This window comes from Anarhichas minor, unplaced genomic scaffold (genome assembly GCF_050575085.1).
Source record: "Anarhichas minor isolate MPS153535 unplaced genomic scaffold, ASM5057508v1 ptg000027l, whole genome shotgun sequence".
NCBI classification, from domain to species: Eukaryota; Metazoa; Chordata; class Actinopteri; order Perciformes; family Anarhichadidae; genus Anarhichas; species Anarhichas minor.
The window spans coordinates 11,372,212-11,396,128 of NW_027466473.1; the positions used below are offsets into that span (position 1 = coordinate 11,372,212).

Here is a 23,917-nt window from a genome sequence, read left to right on the forward strand (position 1 = left end):
TTCTAGTTTGCACCAAAGGTAAAAATAATAGATATTGTCATAGCTGCAATACAGTTAGAACTGCTTTTGAGTTGGCTACCAGGAGTCGCTAGATTTTATTTGGTAAAATTCTGACTGGATTTAATAACTCCTCTGTAGACAGACTTAAGACTATACATGTGCATCAGGGTGATTTCTAATGTTATTAATTAAAATATATTGAAAGTCAGTCTCAGATTGTGGGTGAATTTCATAATAACGAAATGAGCGACTGTCTAATGTTCTGGTAGAAGAAAATAAAAAGCCCACGAAGATCTTATCAAACAAATTTAATTTGTGCAGATTCAACGGGTCATCAGTACGTACAGCGCTTCCAGACATCAATATGTTATACAGTCATGACTTCATTCTGCCAAAACTAAGCGGTCATCGCAGCGAGTTAACAACCTCAACCTTTCAACACCAAGGCTGGACAAACATTTAACCGAATGGACACGCTGTAAAGATGGAACTCTTTTTAGCCAAAGGTTGGCTTTAAAAACCAATTCATGCACATCATCTCAAGTACAGTCATAACGAACATTTTATTCACTTAGATACACGTTTATACCCAGGAGCCATTGTTACTATCAGGCAGCATTGGTTTAATGGACAGTTCTCAACACTCATTGGAAGAATATGTGTCCTAAATACTTTTAAACGAGTGATGGTGGCAAATCATTTATTTGTAGTAGATTGTGTCACAAAGACAGCACCTGACATTAGATCTGAGTCATGTCCAGAAAAACTGTGGCTGGTGTCTTTGGCAGATCTGTTGTTATGGCTTTACCGTATAGTACGGAACTTACATTTTGTCTCTTCAGAAGTGTGTTTGAACATCCATTAAGAATCAATTTGCTTTCACATACAAAACAAAAAAAAAAAAAAGAATCTGACTTCAGTTGGTATTTCTGAAGCCTATGGAGCAGATCATCCATCAACACCAGCAGGGAGCGTCTCTTTTGCACAGCTTCAACAGGTCGGCCTCCAGCTGCTCTGCGTCGTCTTGGAAGCGCTCAGTGAAGGAGCGGATCAAACCTGCCGCGCTGCCTTCGTAGTCAACCAGCTCCACGCTGTCCCCTGGAAACCGCACAGCAGGGCACAAACTGAATAAATGACTAATACATGTCTACAATCGCTTCGATGACAGTCTGCAACTACAAATGTTCAACAGTAAAATGTTCTATAATGCCATTTTGATCAGTTATAAAGCTAGTCATCAAGTCTTGATAAAGCAGTGCTAATAAAAACCTACTTCAGCGCTTACAAACAAGCGTAATTAGAGTTCGTATGACATGATAAAAATGTAGAAGTGTCAGTTGTTCCCATTGACCACAATCTAAAAAAGGTACAGTCACGTTACCCTTCTGTTTACGAAATGGAATCAATAGAATAGATGTGAGAGTTTGTGTACAAGCATCTGTCTTAATGAACCCTCATAGCAGGTACAGATGCAGCTACATACCACTGATTCTGGTGTTGGCCTGAACAAACATCTTACGAGCTTCCTTCCTCAGCAGCACCGTCTCCCGGAGACGCAAGAAGTTGTGAGCGCCGCTGTCGCCGACGGTGGAGTAGCAGTCGTAGAGCTCTCTGCCTCCTTCCACATCAGCGGTTGCCTTCAAGACCTACAAAAACAGTGGAATCCGGTTAGCAACATGTTGGGAAAGTCAACATGGTTATTATACAGAGAAATAAATAATGGCATTAACATTTTTACATACGTACTTTTTGTAAACCGTGATGTGTACATTTCTTATTTGGTTGGAGTTGTCATGTGAAACTTCATTTCATGTTTTACTTTATTTTTAAATAACCAACAATTGTTTTATTTATTAATTTACAGATTATTATTTATTGATTCATTGTTTAGTCTATAAAAAAAAAAAAAAACACTGAAATATTTTTACTATTTCCTGAAGCCGAACGTTTACTTAATTCTTACACTCAAATATATTGAACTTTTGAAATAAACCAGCAAATATTTACTTAAAAAAAATAAATAAAAACCAATAGTCAATGTGACTATCGAAATCGTTGCAGATTTTTGGAATTGATTTATCCCTGAAAATGATGCCATGTGAAGTTTTTGACCGCCAACAGCACTATAAAGTAGTTTTGTTAATGCACCCCAAATGCATTTGTCTCTTGCACGCACACGTAATACACCAGTAGTGTATTAGTGCAATCAAGCTGACATGCAGCTACAGTATATGGATTTTATTTTATCCATCCAAGATACATTTTTTTCAGTATTGTACTTTCTTCAATATGTTGTACTTATAGAATCTGCTGTCTGGGCAATTGTGATGTCAAAACTCACCATGAACCAGAACATACCTGCAGTTTGCAGAGGAACCTGTGGATGGCGTTCTTGCCCACGGTGTGGATCTTGCTTCGGTCCAGTGTGATTCGAGCATCAGGCTTGCCGTCCTGTCCCGCCACTTCTTCCAGGCCCACCAGGCCCTCCCCGGCCTCCAGCAGAACACGCAGGATCACGAAGCGTGCCTGCATGTGGGCCTGTAGACACAACATACAGTTTACACCTCCTGACACTCATCTAAACAGAGACAGACTCCGTGTAAACAGAGTCTGAAAACAACACGACCCTTTAAACTGAGCCAGTCAGCTTGTAAGAACCACGAGTTCGTTACTAGTCTTGTAAACACGGTTCTCCAAAAACTATGAATCTCTGAAGTTCTATATAAATTAAAGTACCTATGATCAATCATTACAGGTTTCAAATCAGTCCAAGTAAAGAGTGAGAGAGGCAGCGTGTTATGGAGGAGAGCAACTCGCTGAGCAGACAGATTACCTGTCTCCAGCTCTTGTTCTCAGGCGTGTAGAACTCCAGGCCCAACAGTCCCGCTCGGACCATGCTGAGCCAGTTGACGTACACCACGTCCTCCGCATCCTGGCCCTCGTGGCCAAAAATACTGGAACATACAAACAAAGGCAACGTTTAACACGCTTCACAGCCATAAATCATCACCCGGGCCCTGTTTCAGAAAGCAGGTTTAACAAACTCTGAGTTGATTAAACCTGAGATAGTAAAGAGTTTAAAATAGATTTTCAAATTAGACATTTTGGCTCAACAGCATTCAGTGGCTTTATTTCAGTTACTTTGACAAATAAAGTAAATTTAAAAACGGTCACTCGAATGATGGTAAAACAGGTTCAGACCATACGCAGCATATTTTAAAAATTGCTCACTATGAAATATAAACATAATCTCCAATATTATAAAAATTCTGTTCCATCAGAACGACCAATGAGTGATAAAGACAATTATTCTTTGATCTACGCGTCTTAAGCTCCATATCAATCTTTACCAGTTTAACTGAGATTACACATTAGGTGCAATAAACATTTTAGTGCAACTGCTTTAATGAACAGAGCCGTCTTGTGTGTTATGAAAGAGACATGAGCTTTTATTCTGAGCTAAGGGGGACTTGAAGGTGTGGTTTATTTAAATGAGGGCAAAATCCACTGTTCACAGAAAATAGCGACAGCCCATAAAACGGTTACTTTAGATAGTCCTGAGGATTTTGATTCTGACGTCCAGAAAAATGAAAGAGGAAATAAAACAGCATGTCGCGCTCAGTAAGAGAGGAGACAGAAGAGAAAACCTTCAGTGAGCAGGTCAGGTTCAGAGTCCGTCACTACTGTACAGAGACATGAAATGAGTGTTACATGAACATAATGTACCCGAGCGCTTGCTTGTTGAGGCACAGATAGAGTCCGACACACTCAGCGCGGCATTCTTCATAAGAGGAAGCAATCGTGGAGAATTTACTGTCCCAAGTCTCGCTGCCGCGATACCAACTGGACACCTGAAAAAAAAAAAAAAGAAAAGAAATACAGTCACACCTTCAATCACTTTGGCCTTTATTTTTTGCTAACTGAACAGAGTTACAAATTCGTGTCCACACAAACTCACCGGCTCTCCAGTCTCTGGGTTGGTCACCTTACTCTGGTCAAAATTGAATTTACCCTCGTCATCCTGTGGAGAAAGAACAAAGAACTCAAATCAGTTTTTATTTCCTCACCGATGATTCTTCAATCAGATATCAGAAAATGAAACACGTTAACAGGGAGAGATCAATACGTCTGACTGACCTGGACAAACAGCTTGCCACTTCCATGACCCAACAGCTCATGAAGTCCAACCTGCACCTCGAATGACGGGCCCTTCCACTTGATAAACAAATCCTAGCGCGCACACACACACACACACGAGAATGCATTATTATAGGAGTGTGTGAGGGAGACAAGAGCTTCTGTGTAAGAGAACCAGGAGGCTGCATGCGTTACCTTGTCCTCCTCCTCCAGGAAGGTGAGTTTGTCTTTTTGTGTAGCACAGGCTACAGACAGCACGTTGCCTAGTGACACGTTTTTAAAGCCCTCCGACTGTCTGATGTCATCATCTACACACAATAACACAGACAGTGTTAGTAAGTATAATACTGTGAGACTTGAACCAACCTAACTTTTAAAACTGCATCAGTGTACATACAGTTGGGGATGTTGATGCCAGCTGGTATTCCGCTGCCAGCGAAGGTGAGAACATCCAGCGAAGTGAAATCGGGTTTGAGGAACGTGTCTTTCTCAAACTCCCTCGGCCAAGGAAGCTCAGGGAGCAAGACTTCTGCTGAGCTCACCAGTTTGGCAAAACGCTCGCTCATCGCCTTGTTCACAACCGCTATGAAACCTAGAGGAGATACAACAAAGTGAATCCAGAGGAAAAAACAAAACAATCTGACTAATCTTAAAGAAACGAGTCTTTATAAAACACAGATGCACAAACTTCTGTAATGTTAGCAAAGTATATTAATAGCAACATGTTGACCATGGACTTTAGGATTGATGGCAGAGTACCAACCTAATAAATAGTGTTGAACAACCTTCTTTATACTATGTCCCTCTAAACTTAATCATTGATTGGATGAAACATTATGTACATATTACCCACTGGAGTTAAAAGCTGCGTTTATCAACTTTTAAAACTTTTTAAAAGTATCTCAACCACAATAGCCGAGTTCCACTAAGAAGTTCCTGGAAATGTTATTCCCCGGACTACTTTTTAAGAAACTAAAAAAGGTTCCCTCAGCCCATTGTTGTGCTTTAGAGCATAACCGCTGTGAAACAAACTGAATTATTCTCTCATTCACAGCTCTGCCGTGTCTCTATTCTACTGACCGACTTCTCTCAGTCTTTTTAAATGACTTTAATTTTAATGTTATCAAACAAAGATAAATGCTTTCCCCTCATCCTAGCGCTTCCTTGTTTTCTGAATGAAGCGATAAGATAAGATAAGACTTATTGTCCCGTGATAAATTTGTCTCGACACAGAGTACAGTATCTGCTCTGTACACGACATGAAGCATTGCCGCTGTGTGTGTTGGACCAATCAGCGACGGTCATCTTAAACTTAGACTCTGGTCCCTGCGGTCAAGACATAGTGAGCTCCTTTAAAAAAAAAGGTTTCTAGTCCCTGAGGAAAGTTCCTGCAGCTAATGTTAATTCCCCCCAAAATAGTCTTCAGCGAAGAAACCCAGAGAGGTCTATGATCACAAGCCGGTGAACAAGTTGATCTCACGGTTCTTGAGCACCATGCCAGTTACCTTCAAACTCTCCTCTGGAGCCGAATGGGTCTCTGTAGCTCTCTATGAAACCTATATAACTGAGAGAAGGGGGGGAGGAGGGGGGTGAGGAGCAGAGAGAGAAGGGTTTCAGAGATTACTACAGGAGGAGAGCAGTATTCAACAGCCACATTGGAAGCCTGTATTACAGCCGCAGACTTTAAAGAAATAAATCAGTCAGCTTGGACCAGCAGAGATGTGCTCTGTGTTACCTCTGTGTTTTATACATCAGATTACATTCAAGGTTAGCAGGATTTGACATCACAAGCAAGGAGATCATTTTGTGTTAATTTGACATTTTTGTGGTTCACTGGGCTCACCTCTCAACAATTGGCCCCTTGTCTTTGATCCAGTAGCGCGAGCCCTCTTTATGGGCGTCAATTGAGCCGAAGGTGAAGCTGCGACTGTACTCCTCAAGCATCTTTCTCTGGTTCTCGTTGGCAGCGTAGGCCTGTGTTCATTATTTGGAAACAGAGGAAGAATTACAAGCGGCACAAAGTAGCAGGAAGGCTACTTTTAGGCTTAACTGATTCAGTCACAAAGAAATCTGTGAAACTTTACTTCACATCCATGACATTAGACTTCTGCATTTAACCCATCCCGAGCATGTTAGCAGCAGTGGGCTGCTGTGAAGCGCCCGGGGAGAGACTTTGAGTTCGGTGTCTCGCTCAAGGACACGTCGCTGCTGTATCAACTTCCTAGTCGGGAGATTTTCTTTCCGTTGTGGTTCCTAACAGCTAAAACAGCACAGCCTGAGAATAGACTATAATCTGCGCTGTATCCCTCCCTCTCACCTGTGCTTTTTGGAGGTAATAAGAGACTTTCTCCATGAGAGGCGCGTAGTCTCCCCTCTTCACAGTGAACTCTTTCTCCTCAAAGTTGAAGCTGCCGCAGCATGACTCGCATTCCCCCTCCACTGCGCAGTCTGTGAAGCAGGAGAGTACATTTCATTGCGTTAACTGACTGTGAAACAAATATAACATTAAAAAAAAAAAAAATCAATTTGTTGGCAAACACAACTCGTTTGAGTTCACAAGCTGGAATTTGTCTAGTAGAGTCTACATATTACATTCTGTCACAAGAGCAATACGGTTGATTATTGTTGTAAATGTTCATAAAGTTCTCATGTAAGACTGTAGCTCTGACCTTTCTGCACAGCCGAGGCTAGGCGCACCTCAAAGCAGGCTTTACCTCCATTGTCCCTCTTAAACAGACGGGTGTTGTAGGCAGACAGTTTCTAGAGATAAACCACAAGAACACAGCTAAGAGTCAGCCGAAGCAGACCAAGAGACACACGGGAGGAGTGAGAAAAGAAACAGGATGAACCATTGAAATGGAGGGCAGAGACGAAAGAAGATTAAGGAAAATATAACGAGAAAGGAATGCGGGAGTCGGAGTGGAGCACAGAAAGAAAGAAAGAAAGCGGAGGTTATTACAAGAGATCAGGGACACAACAACGGAATTCATTTGACTTACTTTCGAGTCAAGAAACTTCTGAGCCAGTTCAGCATCCTCCAGACTGCAGTTGCTTGAGAAGTAGGTGGTAACTCCCTGAAGAGAGGAACAGCAGACATACTTAAAGAGCCATGCATTCTTTCATCGGGGTCACCTGAAGAACTCACTGAAAGTTTAGGTTCAGCGGCTTCCTAAAGAGTTATTGGTGTTTGCAAACAATCTAAACTCACCAAACTGCAGACCATTTGACTTGCTACCATCTACTTATATATTCAATTCTTATAATGCAGAATAAGAAATCATCTTATGCATTAAATCGTTTATGTCCCGACAACACAATTGACATTTTATTAAATATTACGAGACAAAATAGTTCATGGTCACAGCTGACCTGTATTAAATTATACAAGACCCCACCTTGTCGCCCAGCCCCAGCTGTTTCTGTCTGTCTTCCAGGGAGAAGAGGAGACACGAGCAGCTGTCCCACAGAGCCTCCATCTCAGTGGGCTGCTCCTGAAATGCCTGACTGGCCCTCACCAGAGCTTTCAGCTTGTCCTGGGTGGACAGACACAGACGGCTTAAAATATGTCACAGCCGTTCGACAAGTGTTTAAACCAACTGTGAAAAAAAACTGTTACAAATCAGCTGAAGTGGATTTTTACCTTGGGTAGATTTGGGATGAACTTGGTGTCTCCAAAAGACTTGTAGTTTCCCATGTTGGCATACAGACCAGCTGCATACACCAAGAATGCCTAAAATATCAATCAAGAAAGAAATACAATATAATGTTCATCCTGTGTATATGTACATGTTTGTGGGTGAAAAGGTGAGTCAGCTCCAGAGACAGACTGTGTACCTGGTACTCCTCAGAGCTGAGTCCAGTTGCTGTTGCAACCTGTTCCAGCTGCGCAGGCGTCTGCTTCCTGAAGATTCTCTGCAGCAACACAAAGATATCTGCAGACTCTGGGGACGTCTGCAACAGCACTGCCAGACCACCATACCTAACACAGCAGAGGATGCACAGGCTTTCAGTTATCAAAGTCTTCAGTTAATTGCGCATTTCAATGGCGCTCGACTTGAACTTGCAAAATGCTGTGATTAGTAGCGTACCAGGCTGCGCGTGACAGGTAGTGGGAGTACATCTTCTCCTGAGGTGAAAGCAAACGGAAGGCCTCGGTGCAGTCAAGAGCAGCTACACCAATCTCATTTGGGAGATAGTACTGGGAGTCTACCATCTTAAGTCTGAGGTTCAACACTGACGATGACGAACTGAATTAAGAGAGAGGAAGGGAGGAGAAAATAATGAGCGGAGGATAAAAAGATAGAAGAAAAACCGACATTTAGAACCAACATCATTGGCTTTTTTTTTTCCATAACCATGAGCTACAGTAAGTATTTGCACATCTAAGCTTCATGCAGGTTAAGCAGATTGTGTATTGTACAAACACAGATTTATAACAGTTATAGTGAAACCATTAACTTGACTTTAAAGTTGTCAAGTCTGCAGCTTGTTTTGCTCAGTATGATTATTGTATAAAGGATATAAGTTATGGAAAAAGGCTACTTCTTACAAGTAATTCTACCAAACACTCGATTAGTTGGCATATCAAACAGGATTGCCACAATTTAACTGTTAATATATATATATTTTTTTACAATTGTTTAGTCAGTGAAATGTTTAAGTAAATAAATAGTAGTGTGGCCTGGCAGCTGAAGAGGTGCCAGCGTGCCTCCTGGGCACTGCCGCGGTGCCCTTAAGCAAGGCACCAGACCACTGAAGAGCTCACCGCCTGCTCCTTACACTAGAACAGGTTAAAGTAACAATAATGTCAGGAAGTAAAGTGACATTTTTTTATCAACCTGACAAAATTACGTTCTTGTGGGAAGAAAAGAAAAGGCAACAGTGTAACTTATTTACATTCTAATAGAATGTAAATAAGTTACATTGTATCAGAATGTAACTTCTTTACATTCTAATAGAATGTAAAGAAGCTACAGTGTATCGAATGATTCTATTGAAGTTATTCCTTTTTTAAATGTTTTAGACGAGTCACTAATCACTTTAAAATAGTGATTATAGCTGATTTAACTTACAGACATGAGATTGATCTTCTCATGTCACTCTCTTTATACAATGATATAAATTCACATGAATGCTTACATTTGGTTACATCGCTATTTGCTGTCATTGAAAATAAAATGATTAAATAACAATGTATGGATAGGCTACTTGTATTGTTTAAAATAATGTTAGCAGGGACTGTTGGCCCTTGGGTTAACGTTAGATGCTGAAGCAAAATTCCACACGTGTGATAGTAAACTTTTTAACGTTACATTCCATTTTCTGTTTCACTTTAAAACCAATAATTATATAAACCGAGGCGCAAACATGCAGAATCCCACACGTCTTTAAATGTCCCTTTAAAATGAGCAAACTAATAACCACTCACACCTCATATTTAAGTAAATAACGTTACTGTAAATACGTTTAGTATTCAGGCTACTGAGCTAACTCAACGTTACCGTTAGCTACTAGCGCAAAGCTAAGCAGATGCTGAGTGCTATAAACATATAAACATGCTGCCACAACTACTGTAAGACAAATATTACTTAGACATATTATACAAACTACTTCTATGCATGATTAGCAACTAAACACTTCATCTCGAGAGGTATAAAGGTGGGTACATACTCAATAGCTTATTACCTTCTTTTCTTCAACAGCTCCGTCAAATTGCAGTCTCACGCTCGGATCTACACTTCCTGTATTTATTCAACGTAAGACCCGCCCCTCAACCAATCACAGGTTGTACAATTTGGTTGATGGGAAAACTAACCAATCACGAAGTACCGGCACCGGACTTTTCGCTGTGCTTCAAGTCGTAATTCTTTAAGCAAGGGTAAGCATGAAAAACACGTTATCTGGACCCAAACAAAGCACACAAGACTGTAAAACCATAAAGAAAAGAATTAGAAGAACATATTCACGTACACACAAATAATTACCAATATTGCCTCGCACTGCAGATACAGGACGAGGTGGCCGAGTGGTTAAGGCGATGGACTGCTAATCCATTGTGCTCTGCACGCGTGGGTTCGAATCCCATCCTCGTCGGTGATCTTTTCCATAGTCGGAGATGTCTCCAAATTATTTGGCCACGGTATACGGTAGACATCGGTAATAGCATTAATAGTACCTCACACAACCGGAACTCGTGGTAAGGTGACACTCCGGAGAACTTGTTCCGGTTTGTGGCAGATCTCGACCTGCCGCCCCCCCCCCCCCCCCCACCCACAGTTCCCTGTACTCTTGTTTAGAGTGAATCAATGAAGCCTTTATTTTGTTTTTACACACATAGTGGATCCATAAAACCGTAACCACACATTCTTTTCAAACACACTTTCATTTGTTCATCCTCTTTAATTGGACATTGTTTTCTGTTATAACCCAGATAGGCTTATAAAACCACACAGCATTTCATCAGTTTATTGGTTTTATTGAATTCTAAAAACACAATCAGAAAGTGAATTATTTACAAGGGGTGTGCAACAGAAAGTAGTTGGCTATATATCCAAATGGTAGGTTTAGTGACCAGCCTTGCTTATACACAAGAGAAATGTGAAAAAACATTTGTGTGTGTTTGTTTATTTTAGGGTTCATGCTTGGGTTTTGCCAGCCCTCCTGTCAGGAGGCGTTGTAGGGAGTACCCAGCGATAGCAGTCTGAGAAGCTCAGGCTCTTGTCCACAGCACAGCTGGTGCAGTAGACGATCCCCAGAGCCAGCATCACTACCAGGAACACGCACAGAGGCACCAGCAGGGCCACCAGTAACCAGCTCTTGTCATGCTTGCGTTCACCTGCAGCAGATCCGGCCCCTGCCTCCTCCGTGCTATCTACTTCAGATCCCTCTCCCTGCTTTGTTCCAGTGGCTGACCCGTTTGCAGTTTCAGCCCCCTCCTTATCTCTAGCTTCACTACCTTCAGTCTTAGCTTCAGCCTCATTATCAATTTCATTGCCTCTGTTGTCTTTTTGCGTTGGGGATGGGACTGTCTGATATCGCTTTGGTGATAGGGCATCCCATTGGTTCAGATGATTGTCTGACCCATGAGCCATGTCAGGGGAGGGGGCTTCAGGGGCTTCTGTCAGCCAGTCAACGTCAAAGTTAGTGTCAGCTTCAAAGTTCGGGTCCGGAGTGAATGAGGTGGCCCAAAGAATATCATGGTCAGGGTCCAATTCGGGCATGTGAGCGAAGTCACCGGGGTCAGGGGTCAGGGTGGAATATTCTCCATCATCAGGCGAAGGCTGGCAGGTAAGCCCATCTGACTGCAGGCTGTAGCCATTGTCACAATAACACTGGTACCCTCCCATGTAGTTGAGACACTGCTGCTGGCAGGGCGACTCCCCCACACACTCATCTACATCCACACACTTTTCTCCAATGCCCGACACGTACCCGGGGTTACACAGGCATGTGAAGGACCCCGCTGTGTTTTCACAAGGGCCTTCACAGCTGTCCTCATAGACGCACTCGTCGATGTCCGCACACTCGCCCTCGTCGTCTGGCTGGTAGCCGGAGTGGCAGATGCAGTGGAAGGTGCCTGGGATGTTGACACACAGTTGCGTGCACGGTTGCTGTTGACATTCGTCTACGTCAGAGCATTTGCGGCCATCTGGACCCATTTGGTAACCGTGGGGGCATGTGCAGCGGACGCCCCGCAGTGTCTCCACGCAGTCGTACTCACACCCCATCTTCACACAGACCTCTTTGATGTGGGGCTGCTCAGTGGGACCGGCGGAGTCAGCGGATAATTCAGGTGGGTCAGTTAGGCTCAGGGGATCAGGCTTGCAGCTGTACCCGTCCTCATCTATCGTGAAGCCCTCAGAGCAGTAACAGTAGTAGTCTGTGTCTGTGTTCTGACAGTACTGCTCACAGCCATGGTCTTCGCTACACCAGTCCTGGTTCTGCGGAGCTGCACCAGATGAGCACAGCGGGGCGTCCCTGGACCAGCCCACTGTCTCGTCGTCTCTCTCCATGCACAGCACTGTCTGCTCAGCACGGGCCTCTGGGTCTGAGGCGTCTGCAGGGCACGGTACAGCGGCTACAGAGCCGTAGGGCACGTGGGTCAGCAGTGTGCTGACAAGGTGAAAGGGGGTGGTGTAAAGAGCCGGACCACGGCCCTCGTCCTCCAGCGGTGAACACATTCCTTTGTAGTTGTACTGGCAAACGTATCCATCCAACGGCAGCGCGCAGGAGCCGTCGACCCACCGGAAATTGTCAGCGCTCTCACGTCCACTCTCAGACGTGTGGACGGTCATGGCCACACAGCGAGGGGCCGCACAAGTCCCAGGGGTGTCTTCACGGAGCCAGTTGGTGAACTGGCCGTCCTGGTCTCCTGTGGGAAGATAAAGACAAGGACCATGATCAGTAAAAAGTAGAAATTCCCTCTTTGATTTTTCTCTTCTAGTATTTAATTTGCTTTTCAGATCTATATGAAACATTTTAAGAGTTAATCCTGAAGCTTCTGATTAAAGCTGCCATGTGTAGTATATTTTATGTGACTTTATGAAAAACAACAACCTGCAGTCTATATGTTGATGTTGCCCTATTCATTGTCATTTATTCTGGGTTGGGGTGGGGGTTTACAGCAGCCTGCATTGTGGTCTGCCAAAGTGTTTTTGTTGTTACCACCACAAGGAGTCGCCAAATAGGCGACTATATATTCTGTATATATATGAACAGGAACAAACCTCCATATCAAACCCTCCAAAACTATCCCTTCATTGCTAATGCTAGATACTCCCAGGGATAAGTGAGAAACATGATTTTTTATAATTTAGGTAAACAAACAAAAAAAAAAACAGCTAAGTTGACCACATAACTCTTTAAAATGTAATGTCTGTTCTCACTCAAAGACCAAGGCAGACACAAAAAAACTAAACAATCTGGCTTTCAGTGGGTCAAGTTTTCTGTAACGACTAAATCAGGTCGAGCAGTGAGGTCAAAAGGGAATTCGACTTCCCCTGTCGCGCCAGCTCCGTCTCTGTGAAACACAAGTAGCTAATGTAATAACCATCTAGTCGGTGCAGAGCTGGAGGCTGGCCCGGGTACCAAAGTCTGACAGAGAAGTTAGGGTCAGGGGCCAGCATAATCTATTCATAAACTCTTGTTACAAATGATATGTCTGTGTCTGTGTGTCTGTCTCTGTGTGTGAAAGTAGTATTATTGAAGAAAGCCTAACGGTTGTCAATGCTGATTTAAGTTTAGGGAAGTCTATTGTTGTATCATCACAGGTCCATATTCACTTAAAACTACAATGTATGGTAAAAAAAAGGCCTGAATCTAGCATTGGTAAATTTAGTTCTGTACATGTAAGTCTGCAAACACAGCTGAACCAACTTAATCTGGTGATTCACTAACTAAATCCTTTTCGAACAGATTCAGCCTCATACTGACCCACAGTTATTCCATTAGATTCTTACAAACCTGGAACCATTATGTACCTTTCCCTATTTTGGAGCAATTTTTTTCTGAGCTGAGTTATCAAAATCCACTTAAATGGCTCAATTGAACTGACACTGAAGGGTCAAATGTCAAAAAGGGGAGACTTTGCCTGTGACCCAGACGAATCCTCGGAGTAGTCGGGTGGATGAGCACTGGCGTGGCGGCCTATGCAGCCCGATCCAGAGGCGAAGCCTCGACCTGGTTCCCTCGATGGCCGACAGCAGCTCATGGACCACACCCGCTGCCTCGCGGGTGTGCATCGTTGCCAGGGTCCCACCTCGCTCCCGACAGCTCCGCCCAGCCTCCCTGAAGGTTCTCTTCTGGAGGAAGACGGTGTAGCATCCCTCCTGGTGGCAGAGCACGTCTCTCTCCGCCAGCTGAGCGCTGGCTGCTGGCTGCTCCCCCTCCGTCTCCCTCAGCCTCTGGCCTTGGCTTCCAGGAGCCAGACAGACCATCAGCAGCCACAGGACACACAGGAGAGGCATGCTGCTGCTGCTTCTTATGGTCTTTTGCATCCTCCACCAAGACATGCAGTTTAACCTAGGCCAACATTCCAACCTTGCTATCAAAATAAATAACCTGATAAAGAAAAAAAATAACAATTTATTCTGACCTCCTGTTCAAACAAACCTGAAACCAAATTCACCCACTTCAGTCAATTTAGTCAAACTGCAACTAGCCAATCGAGACTTTTTTAAAATATCCTTTTAATGTATTTGAATAAATAATCTGGTCTAATTGAACTTTTACTCAAAGTAATCTGAGGCAGATAAATCCAAAACTGCCCAAGCCCCAGACAAAAAACCCTACGGTGCAGAATCGGTCAAACTACTGTACATCAGCAGACTTTCAGCACTGCTGCCACAATGAAGCAGATTACACCAGATCCTATACATCTAACCAGTGAAGTCCAGTTGTGTCCAGTCCAGTCCAAACTAAAGTCCAGAGAAGTATACCAGTATAGTCCGGTGTTCAAAATTGTTCAGTGGAGCAATCTGTCTTTCAAGTGAGTCCAAAAGAGATAAATAGACTCCAAATATGAAAGTGATGAATTTCAGTTACAGAAACCCTCTCCTGTATCTGATCCTGCCAGGGCTCTCTCGCCTCTGCAAAGTTGTCTTCCTGACTGAACCTCAGAAAGAGAGAGAGAGAGAGAGATGGGGGAGGGGGGAAAGGGGGGGAGGCTACGTAGAGGAAAAAGAATTGTGAGTTCTTTGGAAGAGGGGGCTGGTAAAATGTGTGAGTGTATAAGGGACGGCAGGAGGGGCTGACAGATTGTTGTGTGTGTGGGTGTGGGGGGGGGGGGGGGGGGGGGTTACAAAATTGAAAAGCCTCAGAGAGTTATGAAAACCATACGGCACCATTCTGCCCCCCCCATCTTGCCTATGGCTTTAGACACACACACATGCACTCTCATCTAGTCACACACACACACACACATAACCTTCAAGTAGTGCACGCTGCACAGCATCCACAGGAGTGGAAAGTGTTTGTCAGCTCTGAGAGATGCAAAGATCGTCTCCCCCTTCTTCTTTTTCTCTTCCACCTTCTGTCTTTCTGCCTGATTCTCCTGCTCCCTGTCAGCATTTGTTTTTTTTTGTGTTCCTATATTTATTTCTCTTATTCTCATTCTTTTTTAATCTCCCCCATTTTTCGCTCTATTGTCTCTTTTTCTGCCACCACCCTTCATTCCCTCTTTCTACCAAGCACATACCAACTGGAACTTTTAACAGTCCATTGGAAACATTTGAGTATGGAAAGGGAATACCTGTTGGACTATGCACATGTATGTGTGTGTGTGTGTGTGTGTGTGAGTGAGTTAATTTTCATGCTGTCATACAATAACTTCGTATTGGCACAGATGTCTAAGAGTATAGAGTTTTTCAGTGTGTGTGTGTGTGTGTGTGTGTGTGTGTGTGTGTGTGTGTTGCTACCACTCAGGGGCATATGGAGGAGAGGAAACAGAAAATGCCAGATGTGCATCAGCCTGACCTCTCAGTAGCTGGGGAGCAGGCCATCACATGATCCGTCCGCCATGAATGGTACACCTGGTGCAAAGTTAAAGGTGAGTTTGGATTTTAAAAAAATAAAAAAGGAACATCAAATGAAGTCAGCAGCTGATGGGAATGTTACAGATTTAAAGCTGCCGGGGGAAACAACTGGCCGAGAGACTGTAAATTAAGGTCTACCACACACAAACAAGCTGAATTGTTGAACAGTACAGCAAAGTGGAAGAGTGCTTGGGCAAACAATAGCCCTTCTCTGTGGAAAGTGTGACCTGCCACAACACAATTTAGGGCAGCTTGATGTCATTATCATGTGTCGCTGTAGCGTCTCAACGCAGGATGATGAGATGGAAAAGTCATGCTATTTGAGTAGTTGAATCCGTTATCAGCTGCAGTGGTCTGTGCTCTATCTGTGTTCACCAGATGTGTCGGCTGGCTGTGGCCTGCTGGTTTTGGCAGACAGAATGTATACAATACCCTCGAACAATTCAGTAGTCTGTTCTAGTTATGTAACAACCATTGGAACTAGAGGGAAGCAAACATAAAACCTCAGGATCCTGGAGATCCTAAAGAGCCTTTTAGTCTTGTTCCCCACCTCTTTCTCCTCCTCCTCCACATCCCTCATCCTCTGCCTGTTATCCTCTAAATTTCTTTTTCTTGGACTACCCCCATCCTCCTCTGTCTCCTCTCTTCCTTTCCTTGTTATTCTTTAATCTCCCCCTTGTCCCTCCTTTCTTGTATCCTCTCCTCCCCTTCCGTATATTCTCCCTGCTACTCCTCTCCCCCTCTTCTCTTTTAGTCTTATTATTTGGGCTCCCAAGTCAGCAATCTCTCCCCGAGACCCCCAGCTTTTGCCCCAAACCTCCCACTCTTGGTCTGTTTATTCTATCGCACAGGCCTGGTTGACCCCTCCTCCTGCTCAGACTGCCATGCCCCCAGAGACACATTCCAGAAATGTAATTGATGGAGCAGACAAAACTTCTCCTTTCCACAGTCCTGCGCTCCCAATTCCCCTCTTTAACATGAATCTACATACAGTACCTCCAAGCTGCTCTATCTCCCGACTCGAAGACCTCTAATGGAACATACAGATCTTCTGACTCTCTTCACCTCCTAGGTCACAGCCTACTGTCTGGCTCCTTGACTCCTAACCACTTGCCACATGTCGTTACTGGCTCTGATATATTCTCAACTTCTAGCTTCCAAGCAGCTGAACTGTAACTTCCAGCTCCAAAGCCTCTCCATTTCACTTCAACCACTAATTCTATTTGCTGAATAGCTGTTCTTGATTAGATGTTCTGTCTGGATTGCTGACACTTGAATATACACTTAAGGACATTTCACTCAAAGACCATTGTGACATGTATCTAAGAAGACTAAAGGCTGGGTTATGCTAGAAAAGAACTAGTTTGTGCAATGTGTCGTCCAGTCACGTTGAAATGCAAAAGTGTTTACAAACGGCCACATTCAAAGGCAGAGCCATGATGGAGGGATAACAGTGCACAATTTCAGGCAATACTTTGCTAAATCTACTGTATGTCAATCACAATTCATTGCATATGTGGAAAATATATTTCTGCTCTGTCATTCTGTTTCTCTCCTGAGGTCACCAAGCTTCCACACTGATGTCAACGAAACTGCATTTCCTTACTGCCGTGGGTCAGTGCAGTTCAGACTCACCCCATTGAAGCCTATTGAACCGTGTGCACCAAATTAAATACAGCAGGACACGTCAGTTGTTCATTTTCCCCAACCGCCGGGGTCTTATGTCATGCACACGCACGCACACACACACACACACACACACGCACACACACTGAAGCAATTAGCTGCGGCCTTGTGGTTAAATAACGGAGTCTAGGCATTCCTGGTGATTTCTGTGGAGTGGAGGAAAAAGACGATACTTTTATCCACTTCGTCTACAAGGTCCATATGTTTCATCTCTCATAGCAGACATCTATGTGCTCTCCATCCACACCCAGACTGTCAACAAATCTTCACCACAAATTTCTGAGCAGACTGGGAAGGAATGGATGAGTCCAGAAGGAATTATTCCCTGCCAGTTGATGTCCACAGTTGCTTGGACCATCAGCTAAAAGAGCTAAGAGACACTTTTAGAGGTGTGAGCTCGTTGGTAACTGTGCTCGCAGCTATACGTCTATATGCCAGATGAACTTTATTAACCTTTATTTAACCTTAATAGTTTACAAAGCATGCTTTTCATCCATGTCCTCATTCCTTCATGCTCAGTTTCACACATGTCCACACCTAAAAGCTGCCCAGTACCAACACAGATTCCTCCTGTTATCCAATGAGCAGCTCCACTGGAACAATTTGAGATTTTCAGATTGTAAACTGGCAACAAACTGGGCACCGGGAGGGTTTGGAAAATCTAATTTGTGTCTTCATTTCTCATTCTCATCTACAAGTATTCTTGCATTGCATTCTTTAAACTGGCAATAAAAACAAAAATGGAGAATGGAAACAATGAATATCTTTGAACAGCTGCTCCTGACTCTCCGGTTTGGAGTCGTATGGCAATTTTAAAACAAACATGGTCGCTGATGGAAACTGCAGTGATCGAGCTCTATCTGTCCAAAAACCTTTTTTTAGCTTTGCAGAAGCAGCAAAGAAAGGCTCGGGTGATACTAATGCACCTTGGAGTTTGGAGTTTGCTGCACGTAAAGAATCACACATGTTTAAACAAACCTCAGACCAATAGAAACTCTGCTAAAAAAAATCACCAGAAAACTGTTCAGGTTGAAAGAACTGCTGAGAGGCAGAAACAGAGATGGAGAGAGAGCACTGGGAGAGCATGATTCCTGACAGATTATTCCTTTTCCAGATGATAGGCTCAGTTTTTCCATAGACACACACACACACACACACACACACACACACACACACACACACACACACATACACACACACACACATCTTACACTTTGTAGTGTCTTTCGTGATACAGTCATATTTCCCCAGAAACGGAGCCATTTGTGTGTGTGTGTGTGCGTGTGTGTGTGTGTGTGTGTATAGTGGTAAATGGATTAACAGTGGGGAGAAAGGATGACGACTCCACAAGAAAGGGTCAGGACACAAAGGCTCAGACAAACAGACAGACGTCGGATGTGAAGGACCTTTGAGGTAACCCGCCACACGTCTGACTTCTCTCTGCACCATTTCCTTCTATTCTCTCTAGACGTCTCCTGTTGAAACTACATTTGTACCCCACATCCACATCCCTCACGTAACCTGAACTCTATTTTCAGCTTGTGCTTCACAAAACAAAAAGCTATTCTGAAAGAAATGGCAAGGAATCAGTAAACTGCCTGAGTCAGCATCAGAGAGCGGAGGTAAATCATTCCCTAACCACAATGCTGAAATCTTCTGCAGGCCAGCTCTGTGCGGGGAAGTCAAATAACAGCCTGTTTGTCTTTGCTCTCTATTATTTCTGCTGTCTTCAAATCACATGGCTGCCAAATCGGAGGTTGTTACATTTAATCTGTAATTCTCTGGGAAAAATGTAGGGTAAGATAGGTAATACAGTTGCTTCTGGCAAAAACAGCTGACAAGCTTGATCCTGAGCAGCAAAGTCCGCCAAATCCCCAAACTCTCATCGGCCAGCAGCTCAAGACTTTGTTGTACAGGAAAGATCCCAAGTTATGACTGAGTTGAAATGTATGAAAGCGAAGCAGTGAGAGAGCATGATGAGAAGTCAGCAGTATTTCCTTGGATAAATAAAGATATGAAAAAACACATCCTTGTTCTCTTTAAACCTTCCAACATTTCACAGCAATGACCAGTTGTTATTAGAAGTAATGGGGAACTGGTGCTGTTACACTCCAGCTAGCTTAGCATAAAGACAGGAAACAGCTAGCCTATTACACTAATTAACACTTTATATCCGACTCCTTGGGTCAACACTGGTGTCCTTCCTAGCAATTGGTTCTGGCCAAGATTTAGCTCGGCATAGAATCCCCTATAAACCAACGCATTGTGCGTTCTACACTTTGGCTTTTGCATGGATTAGATACAACATGTTATTTACCAAGTTTTAGAGTTGCCAACATTTTTGCTTTCAGTCAGATCCGGGCTGGCTGTTTCCACTCTTTATGCTAAGCTAAGCTAACCCGCTGCTGGCTCCAGCAATAGAGTGGTATCGATCTTCTCATCCAACTCTCGTCAAGAAAGCAAATAAGTACATGTCCCAAAATGTCTTACTGTTTCTTTTATCTGTCTTTCGTACTACAAAAAAAAAGTCTGAAACTGACAAAAGACATGAGACTATGTGTTTTGGGTGCTTCACATGCAGGGAAATGAAGAGAAATTAAATACATTATTTATAGTCTAACTATAGTCTGGAGCTCTGTTCCTCTGTGTAAACCTGCTTTTGCCTTTCCTGGTCTGGGTTATACACATTTTTTTGTATAATCTGCTCATCAGCCTGACTCATAAATCTTAATTGTCTAACACAACATTTCACCTCTCAGTCGAACCCTCTCCTCCTCAAATCTGCTACTCCACATTCTAAATTTCCTTGGGGACACACTAATGTTTCCCCTATCCTCCCCCTCCATCTTTTCTTTTCTCCTTTATTTTTCTCTTCTCTCCTCTTAATCTCTGTTGGCATCGCCCGTGTTGCTTCTGGCTGTAACAGTTTTTTCTCACAAGCCTGTCTTTCATAGCCTTATTTGTCCTAACAAAGTGACTTGCATAGCTGTTCCTCTCCATTTTGGTTCCTTTGGAGTGTTACTTAGCCTCTGTGTCTGTGTTTCTGTCTGTCTGACTCTCTCCATATGTGTCTTTCTCTACTGCTGTCTCCTCCATTGCCTTCCCTTCTCACTCATTCACTTTCTGTTTTTCTCTGCCACACACACAATTTCTCTCTCAGCCACTGAAAGTTGTACTGGTGTTGTGTTTCAATACAGTAGGAAATATTTCCAACCATGCAGGAAATGTCTGACGTGCTAGGATCATTCTCTTCTCATGCACACATCCACCCACGCACCTATAAATGCACACACACCACATAAAAATACTTTTTTTATTTGAAAACCCAACACAAAATGAAATCCATCGTAATAAAAACAAGAAGTTTTAAGAGGAGGAGTATATTTTATTTTATTTAGTCTAGCATGCCAACGCTGCGGGGGTAGCCAGGCTGCAGACAGGAATGGCACCATAGAAGAAGGGGTCTGTCAGCGTGAAGAGAAGCAGCAGAAAGAGCAGCAGCCCCATCAGATACGAGAAAAGTAGAGCAGACCGCTGAGGGTGTTGCAGGGCCGAGCTGATGTCAGGCAGCCCTTGACTGTTACAGAACGAATGGCACAAAACTGGACCCACAACGTGACCTTCAGAAAGAGATTACAGATTTAGTGCAATGAGGTGTGTACTGTACGTGAGCATGCTAGCAGGTTAATGTGCCGTTCTTCTCTCACCAGTTCTCATGAATATAAAGGAAGTGAAGGCACCGAACACAGTTGTGTACAAGAACTGACTCCCTACAACAGAACAGCACAGAATTATTTCCCCCATGAAACGTGTCGAATTTTAAAGTTAAATCATTCATGTACTAAAATCCCAAAATAGAATACTAACTTCATTTGAATAAATTTGCTTTGAGGAGAGTATTGTGAGCCAACTGACCTGACACCAAGAGGATGACACTCATACTGTCCTTGTGGAGGCGCCGTTGCTCTACGATATGGTGGAAGTGGGCTAGAATGACGAGTAAAGTAGCTATGAATTGAGGCAAACATCTATGTCAAATAAAAAATAAATAAAGCCCTTGCTAACATGTAAATATAAGCCTGAAAATCTGGTTGCCATACCAACACCGAAGAACAGAGGGGCCATGAAGATGGCAGCTGTGGGTCCTGTGCAGGGCACCAGCATGGGCAGCATGGCCCCTCTGAACACCAGCTCCTCCGTCACCGGTGCCACCACCTGGTTCCTGAGCCACACTGCATCTCCCACACACAGCATCCATGATTGAACATCTGGGAAAGTAAAGTCTTGACTTACACATCAAATGCATGCAGGCACACATGTAAAACTACCCAACCGGGACATAATATATAACTCACTTAGTGCAGACTGCAGTGTGAAGCCGTCGGGGTTGTCTATCACAGAATGAACCAGGGGGCCGAGATAAAATACCTGATGTTTAAAGTAAAATCAATTGTTTATTACATCCAGTGGAAGTATATAATAAAAAGATTTAAGGAAAGGATAATGAGGCTACAGGGCACATTTTTTTTAGACATGTGGTTTAAACATGCACATGGGAATTTAATGGAGGTTGTAAAGTCATGCTGTATCGTATTGGGAATAATTGAATCTCTAAAATGTCCAAACTGCTTTAGTGCAGCATAAATAAAACATTCTAAGAGGCAAACGGGATCCACAAGGTAAGAGGTTCTCTGGTTGACTTTACATCTAACAGGTTAAGAAAAATATGGTAGTAAAAGCAATTTTAGAAAAGTGAATGTTGTTTCATGGGAACTCTGGATATTAAGCTTTAAATCGGGTCAGACACTGAATTGGATCTAAGAATTCTCGATGAAATCAGCACTCTTAGCCAAGCCCTGTGGTACCTTCATGAAATCAACTGTGACAAGCAGGTGCTCAAGTTGCATATCGTTGAATTATTGTACATCTAACAGCTAAGCTGTCCTCTATAAAAGATTGGCAAAGACAGAAATGTTTTTCGTCAAGGTTTAATCTGGGTTGAGACTCTCGGACATACCACGGTTAGAAGTAATGGCAGTACGGCTGCAGGAACCAGACCTTCCAAACGAACTCCCATCAACTGCCACACAGACGCATCGACCTGGAGGAGCAGAATGCAGCTTTATTAACATAGTTTGTAACCTAAAGTGATTATGAAGTTAAGCCAGTGTGACTCCAGGCTTAACCTCACAAAACACCTTATGCCCCCAGGAGTGAGGCCACTGTCCTTCACCTGGACGGTCAGGGTTCAGTTCCCTCTGTAAAGTGACTTTAAGAAAGACATAAATCCCTTGCAGCTTACTGCGTTGTTTTGGTATAAATTTAGCACAGACAATAAGCATATATACACTCAGCTGTCAGTTTATTAGGGACACTTAGATACAACTAATGCAGTCTAAAACAGCAGTCATGTAATGAATCCTACCTCCATGAAGGCCATGTTTAGTTTTTGTTTAACGTTTTAAAGAGGTGTTGATTAAACTGTTTAATTTTGGAGGATTTAGTTTGAGAGTGTCTGAGCCTATAGCCTCATTGATATAAATGGGCCGGACAAAATAATACTTCAGTATAACGCAATAGAGTGAGTGCATATCACCTGCTGTGTTCTGTAATGTTCACTGGACAAAGCCTGTCAAAGATCGAAATGGAGTTTAATTCTCAGCGGTTTGCTAGGACATTGTTTATTGCATTAAACTAGTGCCGACTGGAGAATTGAAGAGAAGGGAGATGCAGATAATGTTTTTGTTCACGTACTCACCTTGACATCAGCCCAGTGCATCCATGCCTTCACCACTGCAGGTGACAGTGCAGAGACCAGCAGCACACTGGCACAGCGACGCTTTATCAAACCGGGATGATCCCTGCGCACAAGCACACATAGAAACAGTTTAATAGTCCAGTCTAACGGCACTGTCACAGCTCTGCTGGTGAGTTGTATACCTGGGTAAGCTGCTTCTCCAGACGTACAAGCTGCCAACGTACAGGCAGGCGAGCAGAAGGCAGCTCAGCACACACACCCAACACCTTGTATGGGTGTGCTCCACCTGCATCATAGGGCCATGTCCTGGTTCGAGCATGACCGAACTGAGGGTTTGCTATCAGAGCTTCAGGAGGTTCCTGCTGAGCTACAGCTAACGCATTGGTTCTGTCATTTAAGATTAGCATATCCCTATAAAGTGGAGATCTGTGCTGCAGAGTCAAGCTGATTAGCTCTAATACTCTGGGAGGGGACAGACCACAGGTGTGCGTGTACACACAGACATGCACACACAAACAAACACACACTCCACATACACACTGTAATGATTCACTTTAAAGATATATGCTTCAGTAAAATAAGCGGACACAAGACTTTCTGTAAACTACGTCCTATCTAACACCATAGCTTACATGAGCCTATTCAAATGTTTCCACTGGGTAAGTTTAACCTGAGCTGGTAACCTGCCTTCACTTTTTTTACTGTTCAAAAACATTGGTAATTTAATTAAAACAAATATTTAGTGTGTAACTTGTGCCATAACAACAGGAATGTTTCACTTTCTACTGCAATCCAGTGCAATAAG

The 23,917-nt window shown here is 43.3% G+C and overlaps 3 protein-coding genes and 1 non-coding gene across 7 annotated transcripts; 1 reads left to right on the plus strand and 3 right to left on the minus strand.

Moving 5' to 3' along the window:
- Positions 1-293: 293 nt before the first annotated feature.
- On the minus strand, positions 294-10,325 carry dpp3 (dipeptidyl-peptidase 3). Of its 3 annotated transcripts, none has more exons than XM_076102730.1 (19): positions 10,122-10,325; positions 8,226-8,384; positions 7,972-8,116; positions 7,778-7,867; positions 7,533-7,670; positions 7,137-7,211; positions 6,807-6,897; positions 6,455-6,585; positions 5,981-6,111; positions 5,643-5,701; positions 4,535-4,729; positions 4,333-4,445; positions 4,138-4,230; positions 3,959-4,021; positions 3,727-3,851; positions 2,834-2,954; positions 2,359-2,538; positions 1,484-1,646; positions 294-1,098 (listed from the first exon to the last, which is right to left on the minus strand). In XM_076102730.1, the coding sequence occupies exons 1-19, from the start codon at positions 10,301-10,303 to the stop codon at positions 956-958; spliced, it is 2,397 nt and encodes a 798-aa protein (XP_075958845.1). In that variant the 5' UTR covers positions 10,304-10,325; the 3' UTR covers positions 294-955. The 3 variants fall into 3 exon arrangements, with proteins under 3 accessions (XP_075958845.1, XP_075958846.1, XP_075958847.1); XM_076102731.1 differs by lacking the exon at positions 10,122-10,325 and adding an exon at positions 9,823-9,918; XM_076102732.1 differs by lacking the exon at positions 10,122-10,325 and adding an exon at positions 9,808-9,886.
- trnas-gcu (transfer RNA serine (anticodon GCU)) lies at positions 10,149-10,230 on the plus strand. Its single transcript has one exon. It is a non-coding gene; the product is annotated as a tRNA-Ser (tRNA).
- Positions 10,326-10,571: 246 nt separating the features above from the next.
- LOC142959906 (uncharacterized) lies at positions 10,572-14,891 on the minus strand. The gene is made up of 2 exons (XM_076101419.1): positions 13,727-14,891; positions 10,572-12,637 (listed from the first exon to the last, which is right to left on the minus strand). The coding sequence occupies exons 1-2, from the start codon at positions 14,145-14,147 to the stop codon at positions 10,773-10,775; spliced, it is 2,286 nt and encodes a 761-aa protein (XP_075957534.1). The 5' UTR covers positions 14,148-14,891; the 3' UTR covers positions 10,572-10,772.
- Positions 14,892-20,718: 5,827 nt separating this feature from the next.
- Positions 20,719-23,793, minus strand: LOC142960657 (CAAX prenyl protease 2-like). Of its 2 annotated transcripts, XM_076102608.1 has the most exons (9): positions 23,295-23,793; positions 23,113-23,215; positions 22,951-22,983; positions 22,372-22,455; positions 21,710-21,782; positions 21,455-21,622; positions 21,270-21,341; positions 21,062-21,124; positions 20,719-20,974 (listed from the first exon to the last, which is right to left on the minus strand). In XM_076102608.1, the coding sequence occupies exons 1-9, from the start codon at positions 23,429-23,431 to the stop codon at positions 20,754-20,756; spliced, it is 954 nt and encodes a 317-aa protein (XP_075958723.1). In that variant the 5' UTR covers positions 23,432-23,793; the 3' UTR covers positions 20,719-20,753. The 2 variants fall into 2 exon arrangements, with proteins under 2 accessions (XP_075958723.1, XP_075958724.1); XM_076102609.1 differs by lacking the exon at positions 22,951-22,983.
- Positions 23,794-23,917: the final 124 nt, after the last annotated feature.

Bases quoted from the DNA above. Each gene is read 5' to 3' on its own strand.
- dpp3 (XM_076102730.1), bottom strand. From the start codon at position 10,303: ATGCTATTACCGATGTCTACCGTATACCGTGGCCAAATAATTTGGAGA. The intron at 6,586-6,806 runs GTCAGAGCTACA...CCTGCTTCACAG, and splicing joins AGCCTCGGCTGTGCAGAAAG to ACTGCGCAGTGGAGGGGGAA. The intron at 4,231-4,332 runs GTAACGCATGCA...TGTGCGCGCTAG, and splicing joins TCCTGGAGGAGGAGGACAAG to GATTTGTTTATCAAGTGGAA.
- LOC142959906 (XM_076101419.1), bottom strand. From the start codon at position 14,147: ATGTCTTGGTGGAGGATGCAAAAGACCATAAGAAGCAGCAGCAGCATG. The intron at 12,638-13,726 runs GCAAAGTCTCCC...AGCTTTAATCAG, and splicing joins AGGATTCGTCTGGGTCACAG to AAGCTTCAGGATTAACTCTT.
- LOC142960657 (XM_076102608.1), bottom strand. From the start codon at position 23,431: ATGCTCGAACCAGGACATGGCCCTATGATGCAGGTGGAGCACACCCAT. The intron at 21,623-21,709 runs GTGAGTTATATA...TTACTTTCCCAG, and splicing joins CACACTGCAGTCTGCACTAA to ATGTTCAATCATGGATGCTG. The intron at 21,125-21,269 runs GTCAGTTGGCTC...GTTCTGTTGTAG, and splicing joins TGTCATCCTCTTGGTGTCAG to GGAGTCAGTTCTTGTACACA.